The 15,807-nt window shown below is 30.1% G+C and overlaps 7 protein-coding genes across 7 annotated transcripts; 2 read left to right on the top strand and 5 right to left on the bottom strand.

Annotated features, from left to right (window-relative positions):
* Positions 1–307: 307 nt before the first annotated feature.
* Positions 308–2,638, bottom strand: cand_011710 (uncharacterized protein; the record flags this gene model as incomplete). The annotated part of the gene is made up of 1 exon (XM_067211410.1): positions 308–2,638. One exon carries the CDS (start codon positions 2,636–2,638, stop codon positions 308–310), a length of 2,331 nt encoding a protein of 776 aa, XP_067067030.1.
* Positions 2,639–2,847: 209 nt separating this feature from the next.
* On the top strand, positions 2,848–3,540 carry cand_011700 (uncharacterized protein; the record flags this gene model as incomplete). The annotated part of the gene is made up of 1 exon (XM_067211409.1): positions 2,848–3,540. The coding sequence occupies one exon, from the start codon at positions 2,848–2,850 to the stop codon at positions 3,538–3,540; it is 693 nt and encodes a 230-aa protein (XP_067067029.1).
* A 225-nt stretch (positions 3,541–3,765) lies between these two features.
* cand_011690 (hexaprenyl pyrophosphate synthetase) lies at positions 3,766–5,283 on the bottom strand (the record flags this gene model as incomplete). Its single annotated transcript, XM_067211408.1, has 1 exon — positions 3,766–5,283. One exon carries the CDS (start codon positions 5,281–5,283, stop codon positions 3,766–3,768), a length of 1,518 nt encoding a protein of 505 aa, XP_067067028.1.
* A 667-nt stretch (positions 5,284–5,950) lies between these two features.
* Positions 5,951–9,505, top strand: cand_011680 (RNA polymerase beta subunit; the record flags this gene model as incomplete). The annotated part of the gene is made up of 1 exon (XM_067211407.1): positions 5,951–9,505. The coding sequence occupies one exon, from the start codon at positions 5,951–5,953 to the stop codon at positions 9,503–9,505; it is 3,555 nt and encodes a 1,184-aa protein (XP_067067027.1).
* Positions 9,506–10,333: 828 nt separating this feature from the next.
* Positions 10,334–11,011, bottom strand: cand_011670 (uncharacterized protein; the record flags this gene model as incomplete). Its single annotated transcript, XM_067211406.1, has 1 exon — positions 10,334–11,011. One exon carries the CDS (start codon positions 11,009–11,011, stop codon positions 10,334–10,336), a length of 678 nt encoding a protein of 225 aa, XP_067067026.1.
* Positions 11,012–11,252: 241 nt separating this feature from the next.
* Positions 11,253–13,673, bottom strand: cand_011660 (uncharacterized protein; the record flags this gene model as incomplete). The annotated part of the gene is made up of 1 exon (XM_067211405.1): positions 11,253–13,673. One exon carries the CDS (start codon positions 13,671–13,673, stop codon positions 11,253–11,255), a length of 2,421 nt encoding a protein of 806 aa, XP_067067025.1.
* Positions 13,674–13,858: 185 nt separating this feature from the next.
* On the bottom strand, positions 13,859–15,496 carry cand_011650 (IBR domain-containing protein; the record flags this gene model as incomplete). Its single annotated transcript, XM_067211404.1, has 1 exon — positions 13,859–15,496. One exon carries the CDS (start codon positions 15,494–15,496, stop codon positions 13,859–13,861), a length of 1,638 nt encoding a protein of 545 aa, XP_067067024.1.
* Between the last annotated feature and the right edge of the window lie 311 nt (positions 15,497–15,807).

Genomic DNA, 15,807 nt, shown 5'->3' with positions numbered 1-15,807 from the left:
AATAAAGTTAGAAATGAATAATATCAATTCTTTTTTTTTAGAAAAATGAGATTGAATAAAGTTTATTAGATTTCTTAAAAATAAAAATATAGTCTATAATACTTTATAATACTTTAATATTTTAAGAACTTATTTATAATGAATATAAGATTTATAAAATATTATGTTTACAAAAAATAAAGATAATTTATAATATTAATAAATTCAATATTAGAATTTTGGTAAATAATATTGAATTATATTCTATTAAATATCAGACTGAATATTAAAAATATAAGTTATGATAAGATCAATATTATTTAAGTATCTAACTAAAAAAATGACTGTATTTCTTAATTAATTGATTAACCTTTGTTTGATCTAGATCTGATTTGAGATGTAAAATTTTAGAAAGTTCAGCTTTACTAATGTGCCAATTTCTGTTTGGGAAATCTGTTTTAAGAAGTTCTTCAAGCTCTTCTAAATTAGTAATATTTAGAATATCACATATTTCCATTAATCTAGAAAATTTATGTCGAATACTAATTGATAAAAGTGAATTAGTAAATGATTGGAGATTTCTTATATCACTTTCAAATACCAAAGCTCCATATAAGGTAAATCGTTTTGTATCAGGGTAATTAGTAATAATTTGTTCAATTTTTAGTGCTACTCGTTCAATCATTAATGACATAATATATTCTGTACTTTTAATATTGTAATAGGACTTAAGATGTTCATTAATAACTTGTAAAGAATTAATCATAGCTGGTATAAATGATTGATTTAAAGTATAATCTCTACTTTCTTCCTCAGTAATTTCATAGGAAATATCCTCATGTAAAGTCATTAAAATAGGTGAGATAGCAATTTTACTAAGAATTTGAAGTGTAATCTTACCATAATAATCATGCAACTGTTTATATTCTGTTATTAAATTCTTAAACATTTTGGTCATTATTTCTATAATTTCATGGTATAACCCACTTTGAAGATTTAGCAATTGTTGGTAATCAGCCTCAAAATCACGTAATATTGTCTCCTTTAAAATTTCTATATTTTCTATACAGGCTTGTAAATTATTAAGTGAATGAGTCCATGAATATCTAGCACCGATATTACTTGATATTTGTTTTTGTTCCTGCGTCTGTTGTATCAAGATCATTAAATGGGAAAGATTATAGTTAATAATTTCATCATTACTATTCCCTAGAGCTTGTTCGTACAAAGGTTTAGCATTTTGAAAATTTTCAATAATTTGGGGTTTAATTACATCTTGCAATAAATAATTTATATAATTTAGAATAATTTTTAAAGTATTAACATCCCCAATTGACATACATCTTGATATAGATTTATGTAATAAAAAAAAACTATCTTCTACAAAGGTAGAAACCATGGTATCCCTGTCATTCCATAATACTTCATCTGTAGTTTTAAGAGCTTGATATATTGAAAATAACAAATATCCATATTCACAAGAAACATATTTAGTATTCAAATCTTGAATTCTAGAAAAAATTGCTTCTATTGAAGATTCTATATTATCAGAAGAGTCCTTAGGTACATTAGATAAGCAATTTTCAGTTTCATCCATTTCTGATATTTGACATGAGTTTACAATACCTATAAAATAAACTTGAAATTGGTAATGAAGTTTACTAATTAGAGTATATTTATCCAAGAACTCATCTAATTCACGATGGGATATTCCCAAATCCTCTAATTTTATATCCGGGTTATTCCATTCAATATCCAGATATAGTTTATGATCTTTTTCAAATCTATCTATCAATTTATTTCCCTGAATATAAAGTTCTTCTTCAATACCTCTGTAAAAAATCAACATAGTACTTCGTTTCTTATAATCATTAAGAGGGGATGTATCTTCCAATTCAGTATCATATTTTGCAAAATCTGGAATCTTGCCTTGATAATCCTGAATAGTATTTGCTATTGAAATAAATAGAGATGTAAAAATATCTACATAATCCAATTTAGATCCCTTAATTTGAGAATCTTTCAATGCATTGTTATATTTTTTCATACATAAATCACTTATATTACCTCTAATAAAACTTATATATCTTCTTAATCCCTCTTGTGATTTTCCTAATGGTACAAAAAGTCTTACATAATAACAAACTCCCTCTTGGTTACCATTATTCAAACTCTGGTCAAATAAGTCACAAACCATGTTGTAAAATATATCCCTACCTTTATCTAAATCAGAACAAATTGTTTCCTCAAATTTAATACATGACTTTCTTATAGGTAAATATTCTTCTATGAACTTAGCACATAACTCATAATTTTTATCATTTAAACTCTCTTTAAAACCTTCATGACATTTTTTCAGTTTAATTAAATGATCAACTAGTTCTATAGATTGTTGTAATTTATGTCTTAAACATCTAATAGTCTTAATCTGAGATGGTAGTACTTCAATTTTAGTTGAATATCCCCTTAAACCTTTTTCTAAGTTTTCAATAACTTCAGATTTCATTTTAAAAAGGTTCTTGGTACAAAAATTCAATAAATCTACAACTTTAAATTTCATATCAGAGGCTATTTCATTCTTGATACTATGTAACTCCCCCTCTAGTTTAGATAGTGACAAATCTATCCACTCCTCATCTCTTGGATATTCTAATTCCATAAGTCATACGTTTTAGATATAATAAATAGCCTCTAAAACAAAAAGCAAAATATTTAGTGAGATTCCTTCCCCTCTAAAAGCAAATCACAATACCACGCTAACGTCCTGTATCTAACATACCGGTAATTTACGAGAAAATTTTAGATACCTCAACACAATTGCAAACTTGGTAGACTAAGGATTTATAAATAACTTTATATTTGGTATATATGGTCAGTATTGCTCAAAAGAGATTTTACTATTGGTTTACGACTTTTCAAATCTCTATATTGTCTTCACATCTTAACTATTTGCAACGTACTAAGCTACATCAAGAATTTCTTGATTATGCATATCATAACATAGGTATACGAGTTATAGCTACAGATTTTGATTTAACAATGATGACAAGACATTCAGGAGGTTATATAAATCCTTTGTCTGCCTCAGGAAGTGTGTTTTTGTTAAGTCTATCCCAAGACTTTAATATTTTAGCATCAGTAGCTCAAAAAATGAATATACCAATTAGTGTAGTTACTTTTTCAGATAAAAAGTTAATACCTTTAGAATTCAAAGATGTATGTATTTCTGGTAGTGATTTGATTAGTTTATCTTTGAAGAAAAGTAAAGCTTCTTTTAAAATAGATAGTACATTCTGCTACTACCCAAAATTATGGCAAAAACCTCAAGACTATCTTCAAATTGGTCTAATCAATCCAATGCCATCTGGGAAGTCTTTTCATCTTAAAAAAGTTTGTGAGACTTATAATATTAAACCTAATCAAATAATTTTTATCGATGATGATGTTAGAAACTGCAGAATTGCTTTAAAGGAAGGGTATATTGCTATGTCTATCAAGGGAAATTCAGGATATTCAATAGATAGTATTGATATTTCCTTTTATGAGACTATGTTAGATTAATTATATGATAAATTATATATATATATATATATATTTCAATATCTTTGTGCTTATATAATTAGAATTTTGTATATAAGTAAATTTCCGTCATTTTATCTCTTATTTTATTATATCTTTCAAATTCTCATACATGTTAAATTTGATATAATTATGAATATTTGAAATTTGTAAAAAGTTATGTTTTGTTTACTTTTCTACTTTAACTTATTAAATAAAATAAAACTTTTATTTGGGAGTTCTTGTTAACAACTTTTCGGCTATTCTAAAAAATCCAGGATATACTGGTGATGAAACATTACATATTTGTTGAAATGATTTGACATATGATTCTAAATATAAAGCAATACATAATCTAGTTTTTAAGATTGCCATTGTATCTGTACAAATATCTAATAATTGGGATTTTGAATGTGGTGTAAAATTTTTATTCTCAACAATATTATATAATAAGGGGATCATATTATCTGGAGCTTCTTGAATAGCAAATAAAGTAGGCACTGTCAAAACTCCTTGTATAATATCCTTCATTATTGGTTTATTCAATACTTTGTTAGCCTCTGGATTTATGATATCTAACAAATCATCTAATAGCTGAAATGCAATTCCAAAGTTTAAACCAATATTGAAAATTGTTTTTTTCTTTATATTAAAAAGTTCATTCCCAATTAAATTAGATGATTGCTGTATTCCATTAACTTCCACACAAGCACTAACCCCATGAGACATTAAAGAAGCTGTTTTATAATAAATTTTTGAAAGGTAGTTCTTCATATATTTGTTAAATATATCTATTTGGGTTGTGGTAGAATTTTGATTCTTCAATTCATCAAGATTTTTCTTTATTTCATCTAAGAATTCTCTCAGATCATTATATTGAAGTAGTTCACCTCTTACCAAACCTTCTACAATAAGTGAAACATGTTTCATTGCATTTATATTTTCTAAAAATGCAACAGAGTGGCAAGCTCTAGAGAACAAAAAATCTCCTGTGAGGATAGCAATTTTGTTGCCAAATTTTAAATGTGTAGATGTCTTCCCTCTTCTAATATCGCTTTCATCGACAATATCATCATGTAATAAGGATGCAATATGTATCATTTCTAAAGCTTTAATAAGAATACGTTGAGAACTATTTAATTGCATTTCAGACTTTAAAGATTCTATTGAAATCTCATTATTTGAGTTATTCATGCACAAAGATATTAAAAAACAAAGTTCTGGTCTTGTTAATTTTCCAGGGACTTCGGATATATAATTAATTACATCTTGCAAGCTATTAGGGAGGTAAGATGACATAATTTCAAGTAGTTTTGATTTTTGATAATCTCGTTCTTTGGAAATAAAAGATACTAAATATTGAGAGCATACGGAATTTTCCTTTATATAATCTTCGAAACCTTGCAATGAGTCCTTGAGAATATCTTCAATTTCTGACTTTTTAAATGTACTCCAAGTATTCAAATCACCTTCTTTAATAGAATCTGAGTATTTCCTAGCGTATGTCTTAATAAATGCTTCAGGAGGCTTATTTAAAATATCTAGGGTCAGAAAGCTCTCTGTAGGTGCACTATTAAATGACTCAATTATATCCTCAATATGCTTCGACATATCGTAACACTCTTTTGCTTTTTCAAAGGTGTATTTTCTTGTAGTTGCATGTAGAGGGCATTTCCTGCCATATTTATAGTATTCGCAAATTTTAGAAAAACTTCTCAAGTTCCTATGACAAAATGAAATATTCATTTTATTACCCAAATTATTAATATATATCAAGCTTTATTATATCCATTATCAGGTTTCTGATTTAGGGATCCCAATATGTCCTGAAACGCTTTCTACCTGGAAAAATTATAGCACCGAAAAAGTGGCGCTAAAGATCCTGTAGTGGATTTATTTGTCTTTGCGAAAGTGTGGAAGAGCATAACTTAGGAATCTAATAAAATAATAATTCATAGGAATATATGTTAAAGTACATAAGTTAACATGAAATTTAAAGAATTCCAAATAATTTTTTTTGTTAAAGTACGGAAACCTAACTTTTTAAAGAGGAAATTGAAAAATGTGATATTAGAATATAAAAATTGTTCTCCCATATTTAAATAATCATAATTTAACTCTTTAGTTTGCTGAATAACTAACCCACACTTTTCTTTATATTAAGTACTTTCTTATATAGATTTATATGCTGCAAATATTAGCGCCATTATATGGCGCCATGTACCGAAGTAAAGTTGGGGTTTTCGTGAGGAATTCAAAACGCTAAGCAAGAGACGATTATAGAATATTTCATATATTTACACATAATTAACTAGGGTTAATTACATCTTGATTTAGTTGGTTACTCCTGATATTAGAGACAGATTTTACAAGTATTTGAACTACATTTGTCTGGATATTTAGCAGATCTGGAATGTTGACTTCTTTGAAAGATGATGAAGTGCAGCAAGAGGACTCATGGGCCTTAATAGGTACATATTTCCGAGATAGGGGTTTAGTAAGTCAGCAACTAGAGAGCTTTAATGATTTTATAATGTATAAATTACAGGAAATTGTAGATGAACATCCTCCAATTGTAATTAATCCGCAGCCTCAATACCGTCCAGATGAGCAGATAGATACAAGTATTCAGTATGTATTGAAGTTTGGTCAGTTATCTTTAAGCAGACCTTCTGTGGAGGAGCGTGAAGGAGTAGCAAGAGGTTTATGGCCAAGTGAAGCTAGACTAAGAAGCTTAACATATGCAAGTCCAGTATTTGTTGATGCAGAGCAGAAGATATATCGTATACATGAAGATGGGACACAGACATTACTTCATGAAACAACATATTCGCGTCTTCCACTTGCTAAGATTCCAATAATGTTGCGTTCAGAATATTGCTGGACACATAATATTACTGAACGTGAACTTCAGAGTGCAGGGGAGTGTATATATGATCAGGGAGGTTACTTTATAATAAATGGAATGGAAAAAGTACTGATTGGACAAGAAAGAATGGCAAATAATTTTGTATACTTGTTTCAAAAGAAACAACCCTCTAAATATACTTGGATTGCAGAGGTCAGAAGTAATAGGGAAGGAATGCAAGCAACATCAGGTTTTTCAGTAAAGCTTAGAGGAGGATCTCAAGGTCAGGTAGTAGCAACTTTACCTTATATACGCACAGATATTCCTATTGCAATCCTCTTTAGAGCATTGGGGGTTTTATCTGATAAGGATATTTTACTAAGGTGTGTTTACGATTTTAGTGACTCGCAGATGTTAGCTATTTTGCGTCCATCTTTGGAAGAAACATTTGAATTTTCAAGCCAGGAGGTATGCTTAGATTTTATTGGGAAGCGTGGACCTACTGTTGGTGCAATTCGTGAGAAGAGGATTCAATATGCACGAGAATTGTTAGAGAGGGAGGTGTTACCTCATGTTGGTGTAACTATAGGATGTGAATTTCGTAAAGCTTACTTTATAGGTTATATGGTCCATAGGTTATGTATGGGAGCATTGGGAAGAGTTCCTGAAGATGATAGAGATCATTTTGGTAAAAAAAGGCTGGATTTAGCAGGACCCCTTGTAGCAGCTTCATTTGGTCAGTCTTTTAGGAAGATGATGAAGGATATGAGACGCCTCTTACAACGAAATATTGACAATGGTAAAGAATTTGATGTAGCTGGGGTAATTAGGTCAGCTTCTTATATTACACAAACTTTACAATATCAATTTGCTACAGGTAATTGGGGTAAAGATCGTGATGGGAAAATAGTTCGAACTGGTGTTGCTCAGGTACTGAGTCGTCTTACTTTTGCATCAGCTTTATCTTATCTGAGGCGATTGAATACACCTTTGGGCCGTGAAGGAACATTAGCTAAGCCTAGACAGCTTCATAATACCCATTGGGGAATGATTTGTCCAGCTGAGACTCCAGAAGGTCATGCTGTAGGTTTAGTAAAGAACTTGGCTTTAATGTGTGAAATCTCTGTTGGTTATCGTCCATTTGCAATTAGAACTTTCTTAGATGAATGGGGAATGGACTCAATAGATGAAGTTCCACCCGAGGATATTAAGGACAAAATAAAAGTTTTCTTGAATGGTAATTGGGTTGGCTGTTTTGACGATTCTGAGGACTCTATAACCAACTTACGCATGATTAGAAGGAGTGGGGAAATTCCCTATGAGACTTCTATTGTTTTAGATGTTGTCAATCGTGAGGTAAAGCTATTTACAGATGCAGGAAGATCTATGAGACCTCTATACATTGTAGGTGAGGATGGAGAACTAAAGATTCGTAAGTCTCATATAGCAACACTTTTGGGAATTAAAATACCAGGAAATAACTCTAATGAAGATATGAAAATTTTATCTGAAGTTAATTTACCTGAAGGTGGAATTTCAAGAGATTCTGATTTTACTTGGGATGATCTAATCAAATCGGGGATAATAGAGTATATTGATTGCGAAGAGGAGGAAACTGCAATGATTGCCATGTTTATGAATGATCTACGCGATGCTCGTGGCTATTGTAGTACATACACACATTGTGAAATTCATCCATCCTTAATTTTGGGAATTTGTGCAAGTATCATTCCATTTCCAGATCATAATCAGAGCCCTAGGAATGTTTATCAAAGTGCTATGGGTAAACAAGCAATGGGTGTATATACTAGCAATTACAATGTGAGGATGGATACATTAGGTTATGTTTTATACTATCCTCAAAAACCTTTAGTTACAACTAGAGCCATGACATATATGAGATTTAGAGAGCTTCCTGCAGGTATTAACTGTATAGTAGGTATTATGTGTTATTCAGGTTACAATCAGGAAGATAGTTTGATTATGAATCAATCATCTATTGATAGAGGACTATTCCGCTCAGTTTTTTTTAGGACTTATGTCTCAGAGGAGAAACAAATAGGGAGTAATCTGATTGAAGCATTTGAGCTGCCTAATCCAGATGAAGTGAGCGGACTTCGCTTTGGGAATTATGGAAACCTTGATCGTGATGGACTTATTGAACCTGGAAATCGAGTTTTAGGTGATGATATTATTATAGGAAAGTTTGGACCTATTCCTCCAGAAGAACGAGATAACCGAATTGAACGCCTTACAAAACGCGATTGCTCTATTGGATTGAGAAGCTCAGAACATGGGATTGTAGATGAGGTTCTTTTAAGTACCAATAGCAAAGGAGTCAAATTTACAAAAGTTAAAGTTAGAACAATTCGGGTGCCTCATATTGGTGATAAATTCGCTTCAAGACATGGCCAGAAAGGTACAATTGGGATTACATATAGAATGGAAGATATGCCATTTACTCAAGATGGGATAGTACCAGATATAATTATGAATCCTCATGCTATTCCTTCAAGAATGACTATTGGGCATCTTATTGAATGTATACTCGGTAAGACTTGTGCTATTGAAGGCATGGAAGGTGATGCTACACCTTTCACAAAAGTCACTGTTGAAGAAATATCAAATAGGTTACATGCTGCTGGTTTTCAAAGGAATGGAAATGAAGTTATGTATAATGGGCATACTGGAAGACAATTAGAGTCTCGAATTTTTATAGGCCCAACCTATTATCAACGCTTAAAACACATGGTTGATGACAAGATTCATGCTAGAGCAAAGGGGGCTATTACGATGTTGACAAGACAACCTAGAGAAGGTAGATCTAGAGAAGGAGGCCTTCGTTTTGGTGAGATGGAACGTGACTGCATGATCTCACATGGAGCTGCAAAAATGCTTAAAGAGCGACTTTTTGATCAGTGTGATGCATACAGGGTTCATGTATGTGAACTTTGTGGCCTTATTTGTACTGCTGACCTAGGAAAACAGCATTATGAATGCAAAGTATGCAGTAACAAATCTCAAATTAGTCAAGTTTGTCTTCCTTACGCTTGTAAATTACTTTTACAGGAGTTAATGGCAATGTCTATATATCCTAGGTTACAGCTGCAAACCGCTTAAATATCAGTAATTAATAATTATAAAATAATTATAGCTGAAGTCCTAGTTAGAATAGATACTGGGAAATTTAGAAATTAGAGGTGCTAAAGTAATATCTTTACATTTCTACTATAAACTAAACATCCATATAGCTAAATAATCTGTCACATGAACTTAGTCCTATACCCTAAAGTGGATAAAATATCAATATGTTTTTAACCTATTAAATATTATCAATTATAATAAGCAGAAACTAATATTTCTTTTGTACTATTTTCTTCACTACCACTAATATATTTCAAGAGAACCATAAGGTTAGTGGGGTAGAAGTTCAGTAATTAAAATTTTGATGGAAACAAAATCTATCAAAAAGTATCAAAACTACTTAAAATGTAGGTTAAATTTTAATCTAAGTGAGATATTTGGAATAAACGCTACAATCCTCAAAATAACCAATACAACCTTGTATATTTATATTTCCAATATTAATTTAAAATACAAGTTTTTTGCTCTTAAAATTCAACAAAATATAAGTATCTTCATCATATAGCTAAGCCTTGATCTAGTGCAATATCTCAAGCAATTTTTTTTTGCAAAATATTTAATAAAAAGTGTTATTTTAATCGTTGTCTAGTTTACATTTTAAAGTTAATTTAATGAATACTTAATTATTATCTAAGAAAGCAATTATATTGTATTATTCACAATGTTAGTTAATATTCCAAACTATGCATTGGTTATGAGAGTAAAGGATTGACAATATAAGATGGCTTATCATTCGTAATCTAAGTGCTCAAATAGTAAGAATCTACTATTTTCTGTTCTTGCATTATTCTCAATGTAACATTTTCACTTAGCTTCTTTTAGAGCATTTAATACAGCTTCAATAATATCTCTTACATACTTTATATTATCAGCTATGTCATCAGGGATTTGAATTCCGAAGTGTTCTTCAAGACTTAAAATAAGTTCCACGCTATCTAAAGAGTCCCACTTACGTCCTTCTTCAATAGTATCTATATCCATCAAATTCGTTTTGTAATCAAGTTGTGTATTCTCTGAGCAGTATGCTTTAATTATCCCAAATATCTGATCTTCAATAGATTTTTCATTGTCCATTAAAATAGACTCATGTATATCTTTGTCTTTGTCATCTCCATATTCTGATTCCCCATGATTTTCATATTTATTCTCTATATTATCTCGAGTAAGTTCTACTTCAGTTAAATCCTTAATAGAATTAATCTCAATAGAATCCTCCTTGTCATTTATTAGATTTTGGTCTATAATATCTCTATGGTTGTCAATATTCTTAATATTGCCAATATAGCTATTAGATAAAAATCTTTTATATCTTGAATTATCCAGTAAAATAGGGTAGTGAATAAGAACTTGACAATTAAGTTGGTTCAAAACTATATTAGATATGAGATTTCTAGCTGTTGTTCTGTTTCTTCTTATTATTTCAGTAAACAATTGTCGTGGTATTACAGGGGCACTAAGATGACGAAGCTTGTCTCTTAACATTTGCTAAATTATTTTCAGACCACTCAAAACTTTATCTATCCTTCAAAAATAGAAATTGTGTACATAAATTTGTATATACCTAGATCGTGAATTTTTGCTTTTTTCTTTTTTTTTTTTTATTTTATATTTTGGTGTATTAGGTAATACCGGTGATGAAGACGTCCATGTATCACTCGTGGAAATGATTTTTATTAAAAAGAAAAAAAAAATTATAAAATAAAGAGTTAAGTACTTTATCTACTTAAGGTATAATTATAGGACTTAAATCATCGTAAAAACGTGATATTACTTTGTTTCCATAGATATATTTGATAAATAGTGTGAAACGAGATTTTAAGAGAAAGTCCTGAGTCGTTAAATTTTTATAATGCAGAATAGAATCATATGAAAGAAGTCCCTTTTTAGTCACAGATGATAACTCAATAGCAGAATGTTTTACTCTAGCCATTAAAAAATCGGTTACATTTAAAATCACAATTTCCTCTATTTGAGATATATGTGATCCAATAGGCTGAACTTTATATTTGATGCTTTGAACATAATTTTTAAGTAACTCTAGAGAATTATCATCATCTCTTAATAGTTCAATAAACCCTTCAATAGGCCCATACAATGCTTCTTGAATTACTAATCCACTACAACTTACTTCTTTGGCCCTATTTTCATCCGCAAGAGGTTTGTACATATAATCCAATGATACTAGTTTAACTGAAATTCCATTCTCAGTCTCATAAAAATTGGGAGTAGTCCTTTGTTCTCTAAAGATTTTCTTACTACTATAGTTTACATTATTAACATAGAATATTGAATTAATGAAATCTAAAGTTCTGCCAATATACTTTAGTAGAAATCCTTTTGATTCTGAAGAAATCGACTTCAAAGCTAGTACAGGGAGTAGAGTTGCTGAAGTGAGGAAACTTAAAATATAAAAATTCCTAATTATAAACTCTAAAAGAAAAGTTGAATTCTTTGTTTTTAGATCTACATATTGATTATACAGAGGAGGAATTTGGTATGTAATGGGATATATTTGGCTAGTAGTATTGCTAGGTTTCCAGCTATATAACAAGAAAGGAAATTGCCAATTAAGCCCGTGTCTAGTATACTTGATCATTAAATGATATGAATAATTCTGTATTAATATTCCATAAAAAATACGAGATTCTTTAATAAATTGATTTTTTGATGAATTGTCACTGATATCATCTTCATCATCGTCTTCCAAGTCGATTTTATCCATAAATCCCCATTCATATCCTAATTCTAGATTCAATCCATTTAATGAAGAGATACTAGGATTAATTGACCAATAGTTTAGATTCTCAGTTAAAATTGTGCACTTTGTTTGTATTAAAAATTCAGGATTATTTCCAAAAAATCTATAAGTAATTTCTGATTGCAATGTAGACATTTTTGTTCTAAATCTATCAGCTAAGTAGAAGAAAAGTGTAGAAATCCGTTGGGAGAAAGTTAGGAACCTACTTTCGATGTTCAGTAAATCTGTTTGAATTTTGACTTCAGCACCACTATAATTCCCAAGTCCTATACTAGTCTCAATAGTTGATGCATATGAAGATAAACAGGATTTCCATTTCAACTGAGTTCCAATCATTTGTATCATTGGATTTTCAATTGATATATCAAGTAAAGGAATGTTAGACTTAGGAAACATATACTCATTAACAATTTTATTTGTAATTATACAGCCTCTCTTCTCAACCACATAATCAGAATCAGAAAAAGATCCCAGTATATTTGTTAAATTATCATAACCCTTGTAATTTGATATTCCACACTCTAAGCTAACCTTAAATTGCATTTGAGAATTGCTAATGATATCTATTTGATTTATTCCGGCAAACTCAACTGCAGTCATTGGATATTTGACAATACACTCACCTTTAACTGGGGAAATACCAAGATAAGGTGTATCCATATGCAATGAACATAAAATGCCTTTTCCAAAATATTTATTAAGAATGTAGTGAATTGAGCTATTGATAGAAGCTCTTTTTCTAAGATTATTGGGGTGAACAAAGTTGTTTAATAAAACAATATCCAGTGAAGTCGTAGACTCCTTGCTCTTCTTAAAAAAGTTACTTATAGGAAATCTAAGGGATATCTGTGAAATTGTCTGGCTTGTAGTTGGTAGTAAGTTAATAAGTAGATTTTTGTTTCTTGCATATACAGGTTTTTGGTAATGATATAGAAATGGCCATGTTAGGTAGGTAATTATTACTATTCCCTGAGGTGAATTAATATTTACAGATATGTTCTTATTAGTCCTTATATTACGTTTAACCTTATTTTCCAATTTCTTAAGCTGATTATCATATAAAATAATTGAGTTACTTTCATTGTTTTGTATATCATCTTTAAATGTTGCTGAGTTAATAGCGTCTTCGGCTACAGATAAATATTGAAATCCATATCGATCATAGAATTTTCTAAGTACAGGATTAGATAATATTGAATAAGCTCTATTAATCCTTATAAATTGTTGTTGAGAATTCTCAATATCACTTAATTTGGAGTTGTGTATCTTGTCTGGATGCAATAATTTACAAAGTTTGCGATATGAACTACGTATCTCCTGTTGGCTTGAATCGATATTAACTGCAAGAATGTCATAAGGGTCCACTTGTGTCGAATCGTCTTGCATCCCTGAACCTTTATCTTCCAAAATTGTGAAGGAAACGTTTCAGAAAAATGGCGCCAACATATAGTTAATACTACATATTACGCGGAATCTACTAAGCTTAAGATAATAGGATTATTGTTAGATTTAGAGTATTATAAGTATATAAGCACTAAATTTACTAATTATAAAATAAAGTTGCTATGTAGTTATTCCTGTATATTGTATACGAAATCATATTCAAGTGCATGGGATACTGTATTAAAGAAAGATCTAACAACCCTTGTTAAATCTACAAGTCTTGTTTTGTAGTCTAAAAAGCTTTGAAGAAAATGAGAGTTCTCAGTTTTCTTAGGAATATCTTCATTCATTCCTGTATAATAAGTACCAAATGTACTAACCATATCTTGTAGAATATTAAGAGTCTTCTCCAATTGTCCTTGATGATACTCAAACAAACTCTTAGTCTTCCCATCTTTCCACAATGCAAAGTACCCATAAGCATAGGTCCATTTAATTAACCTTCTACCCTGAATAGTTTGAAGTACTGCATTCTTGAGAAACTCCCCAGCTAGAGGATCAGAAAAATTGATATTAAGTTTCTCAGTATATATTGGTATTTCATTATATAAAAAAAGTTCAGCTGCTTTCTGACTCTGTAAGTGAACTCTATATCTTTCAAAGTAGTGTACATAACGTTCTATAGAATTATCATGTAAATTCTCTTTTCCTCCTTTTATTGTTCTTAATTCAAAGATATTGCATTTATAAACATCTACATTGCTATGCTTACTCCAATCACCTAAACATAGCCAACAGAATTCAAATTTACAACGACACTTCATATGAACACAACCTTGATTTTTTTCAATATATTGTTTGCATTTAGGGCATAATTTAGTATTATCTAAAATCCAAGATATATTGTCAGCTTCTCCTTTGTTCTTCTCATTCCACTTTGCAATAATTTTACAGGGAATTGGCCAATGTGGTTCATTACTACAATAAATACAAAATTCAACACCACAGTTACATTTAACATCACATGATCCAAATGCACTTGATATTAATTCCAATGCAAAGTTGCAGTCGACTCCAGGGCACCATTTAATTGGTGCTCTCTTATAATCCACAAAGCTACGTATACAAAATTTATCAAATGTAATCATATCACTTTCAGTCAAAAACATTTTCCAAACTTCTCTTGGAATAAGGAAATTACAGCCTATACACCTCAAATTAAAAATACAGGGTATTCCTTCTTTCAGAGATATTTCTAAATATGATTTCCAGCAAATTTTAGAGTATCTATGTCCACATTTTAAGGAAAATGTCTCATTATATTTTACAGTATCTGCAATTATATTACAATAGAATTCTCTACTAGTAAAAGACTCATCTGAAATAGTTATATCATTAAATGGACCATTATCAAAAGCGTCGACTTTTGATATATCAAACTTTTCTAATACTTTATTTTGATCTGAAAACCACTCCTGTGTTAGACTATCCAATTCCCATCTAGTGCAAAATAGGAGAAAGAATGATACACATTCAGAAGTTCCCAAAATTTCCATTGTCTCTTCAATAAGAGATTTTTGAATTCTAGTTATATCTTCAAAGCTTAGAACCTTAAAATTTCTTTCAAATACTGTACATAGCCTAGATATTTGGTTTGTATATATATCTTCTATATTTCTTCGTTTCTTAATTGGTTCTATAAGTTTATCATTGTTCAGATTATTCAAGTTCTCAGTTATCTTGGACAATGAATTTTGTTGGCCTACAGTATCAGATATTTGAGAATCAAACTGTTCCTCAAATTGTACTTCAGTATAATAGTCCATTTCTTAATCATCTTCTTAATTTAATATTTCAGAATCTGTTAATTCAAATACCTGGGATTATTCCAGTTTTAAGGAATAGAAAGTAACGCTTATATCTCAGAAGGTCACATCAAAATCTACTCTTATAATAGTGTTAAATGAATAATATCAACACTAAGACAATAAATTTTGTATTTTAAGCTCAATCTTATTTGTAAAAATATTGAAAAGTTAGAAACAGACCTTTTGATGGTATTACGATACTGTGTTTTAGGCGCTAAACACTAATATTTATAGCGCCACAGTTTTAGGAAAATCCTCAAAGGAAATAA

The sequence above is a fragment of the Cryptosporidium andersoni genome (genome assembly GCF_001865355.1).
Source record: "Cryptosporidium andersoni isolate 30847 chromosome Unknown contig_44, whole genome shotgun sequence".
Classification (NCBI taxonomy): domain Eukaryota; phylum Apicomplexa; class Conoidasida; order Eucoccidiorida; family Cryptosporidiidae; genus Cryptosporidium; species Cryptosporidium andersoni.
Note: the sequence above shows the minus strand (reverse complement) of the source record. Positions and strands in the feature narration are given on the sequence as shown.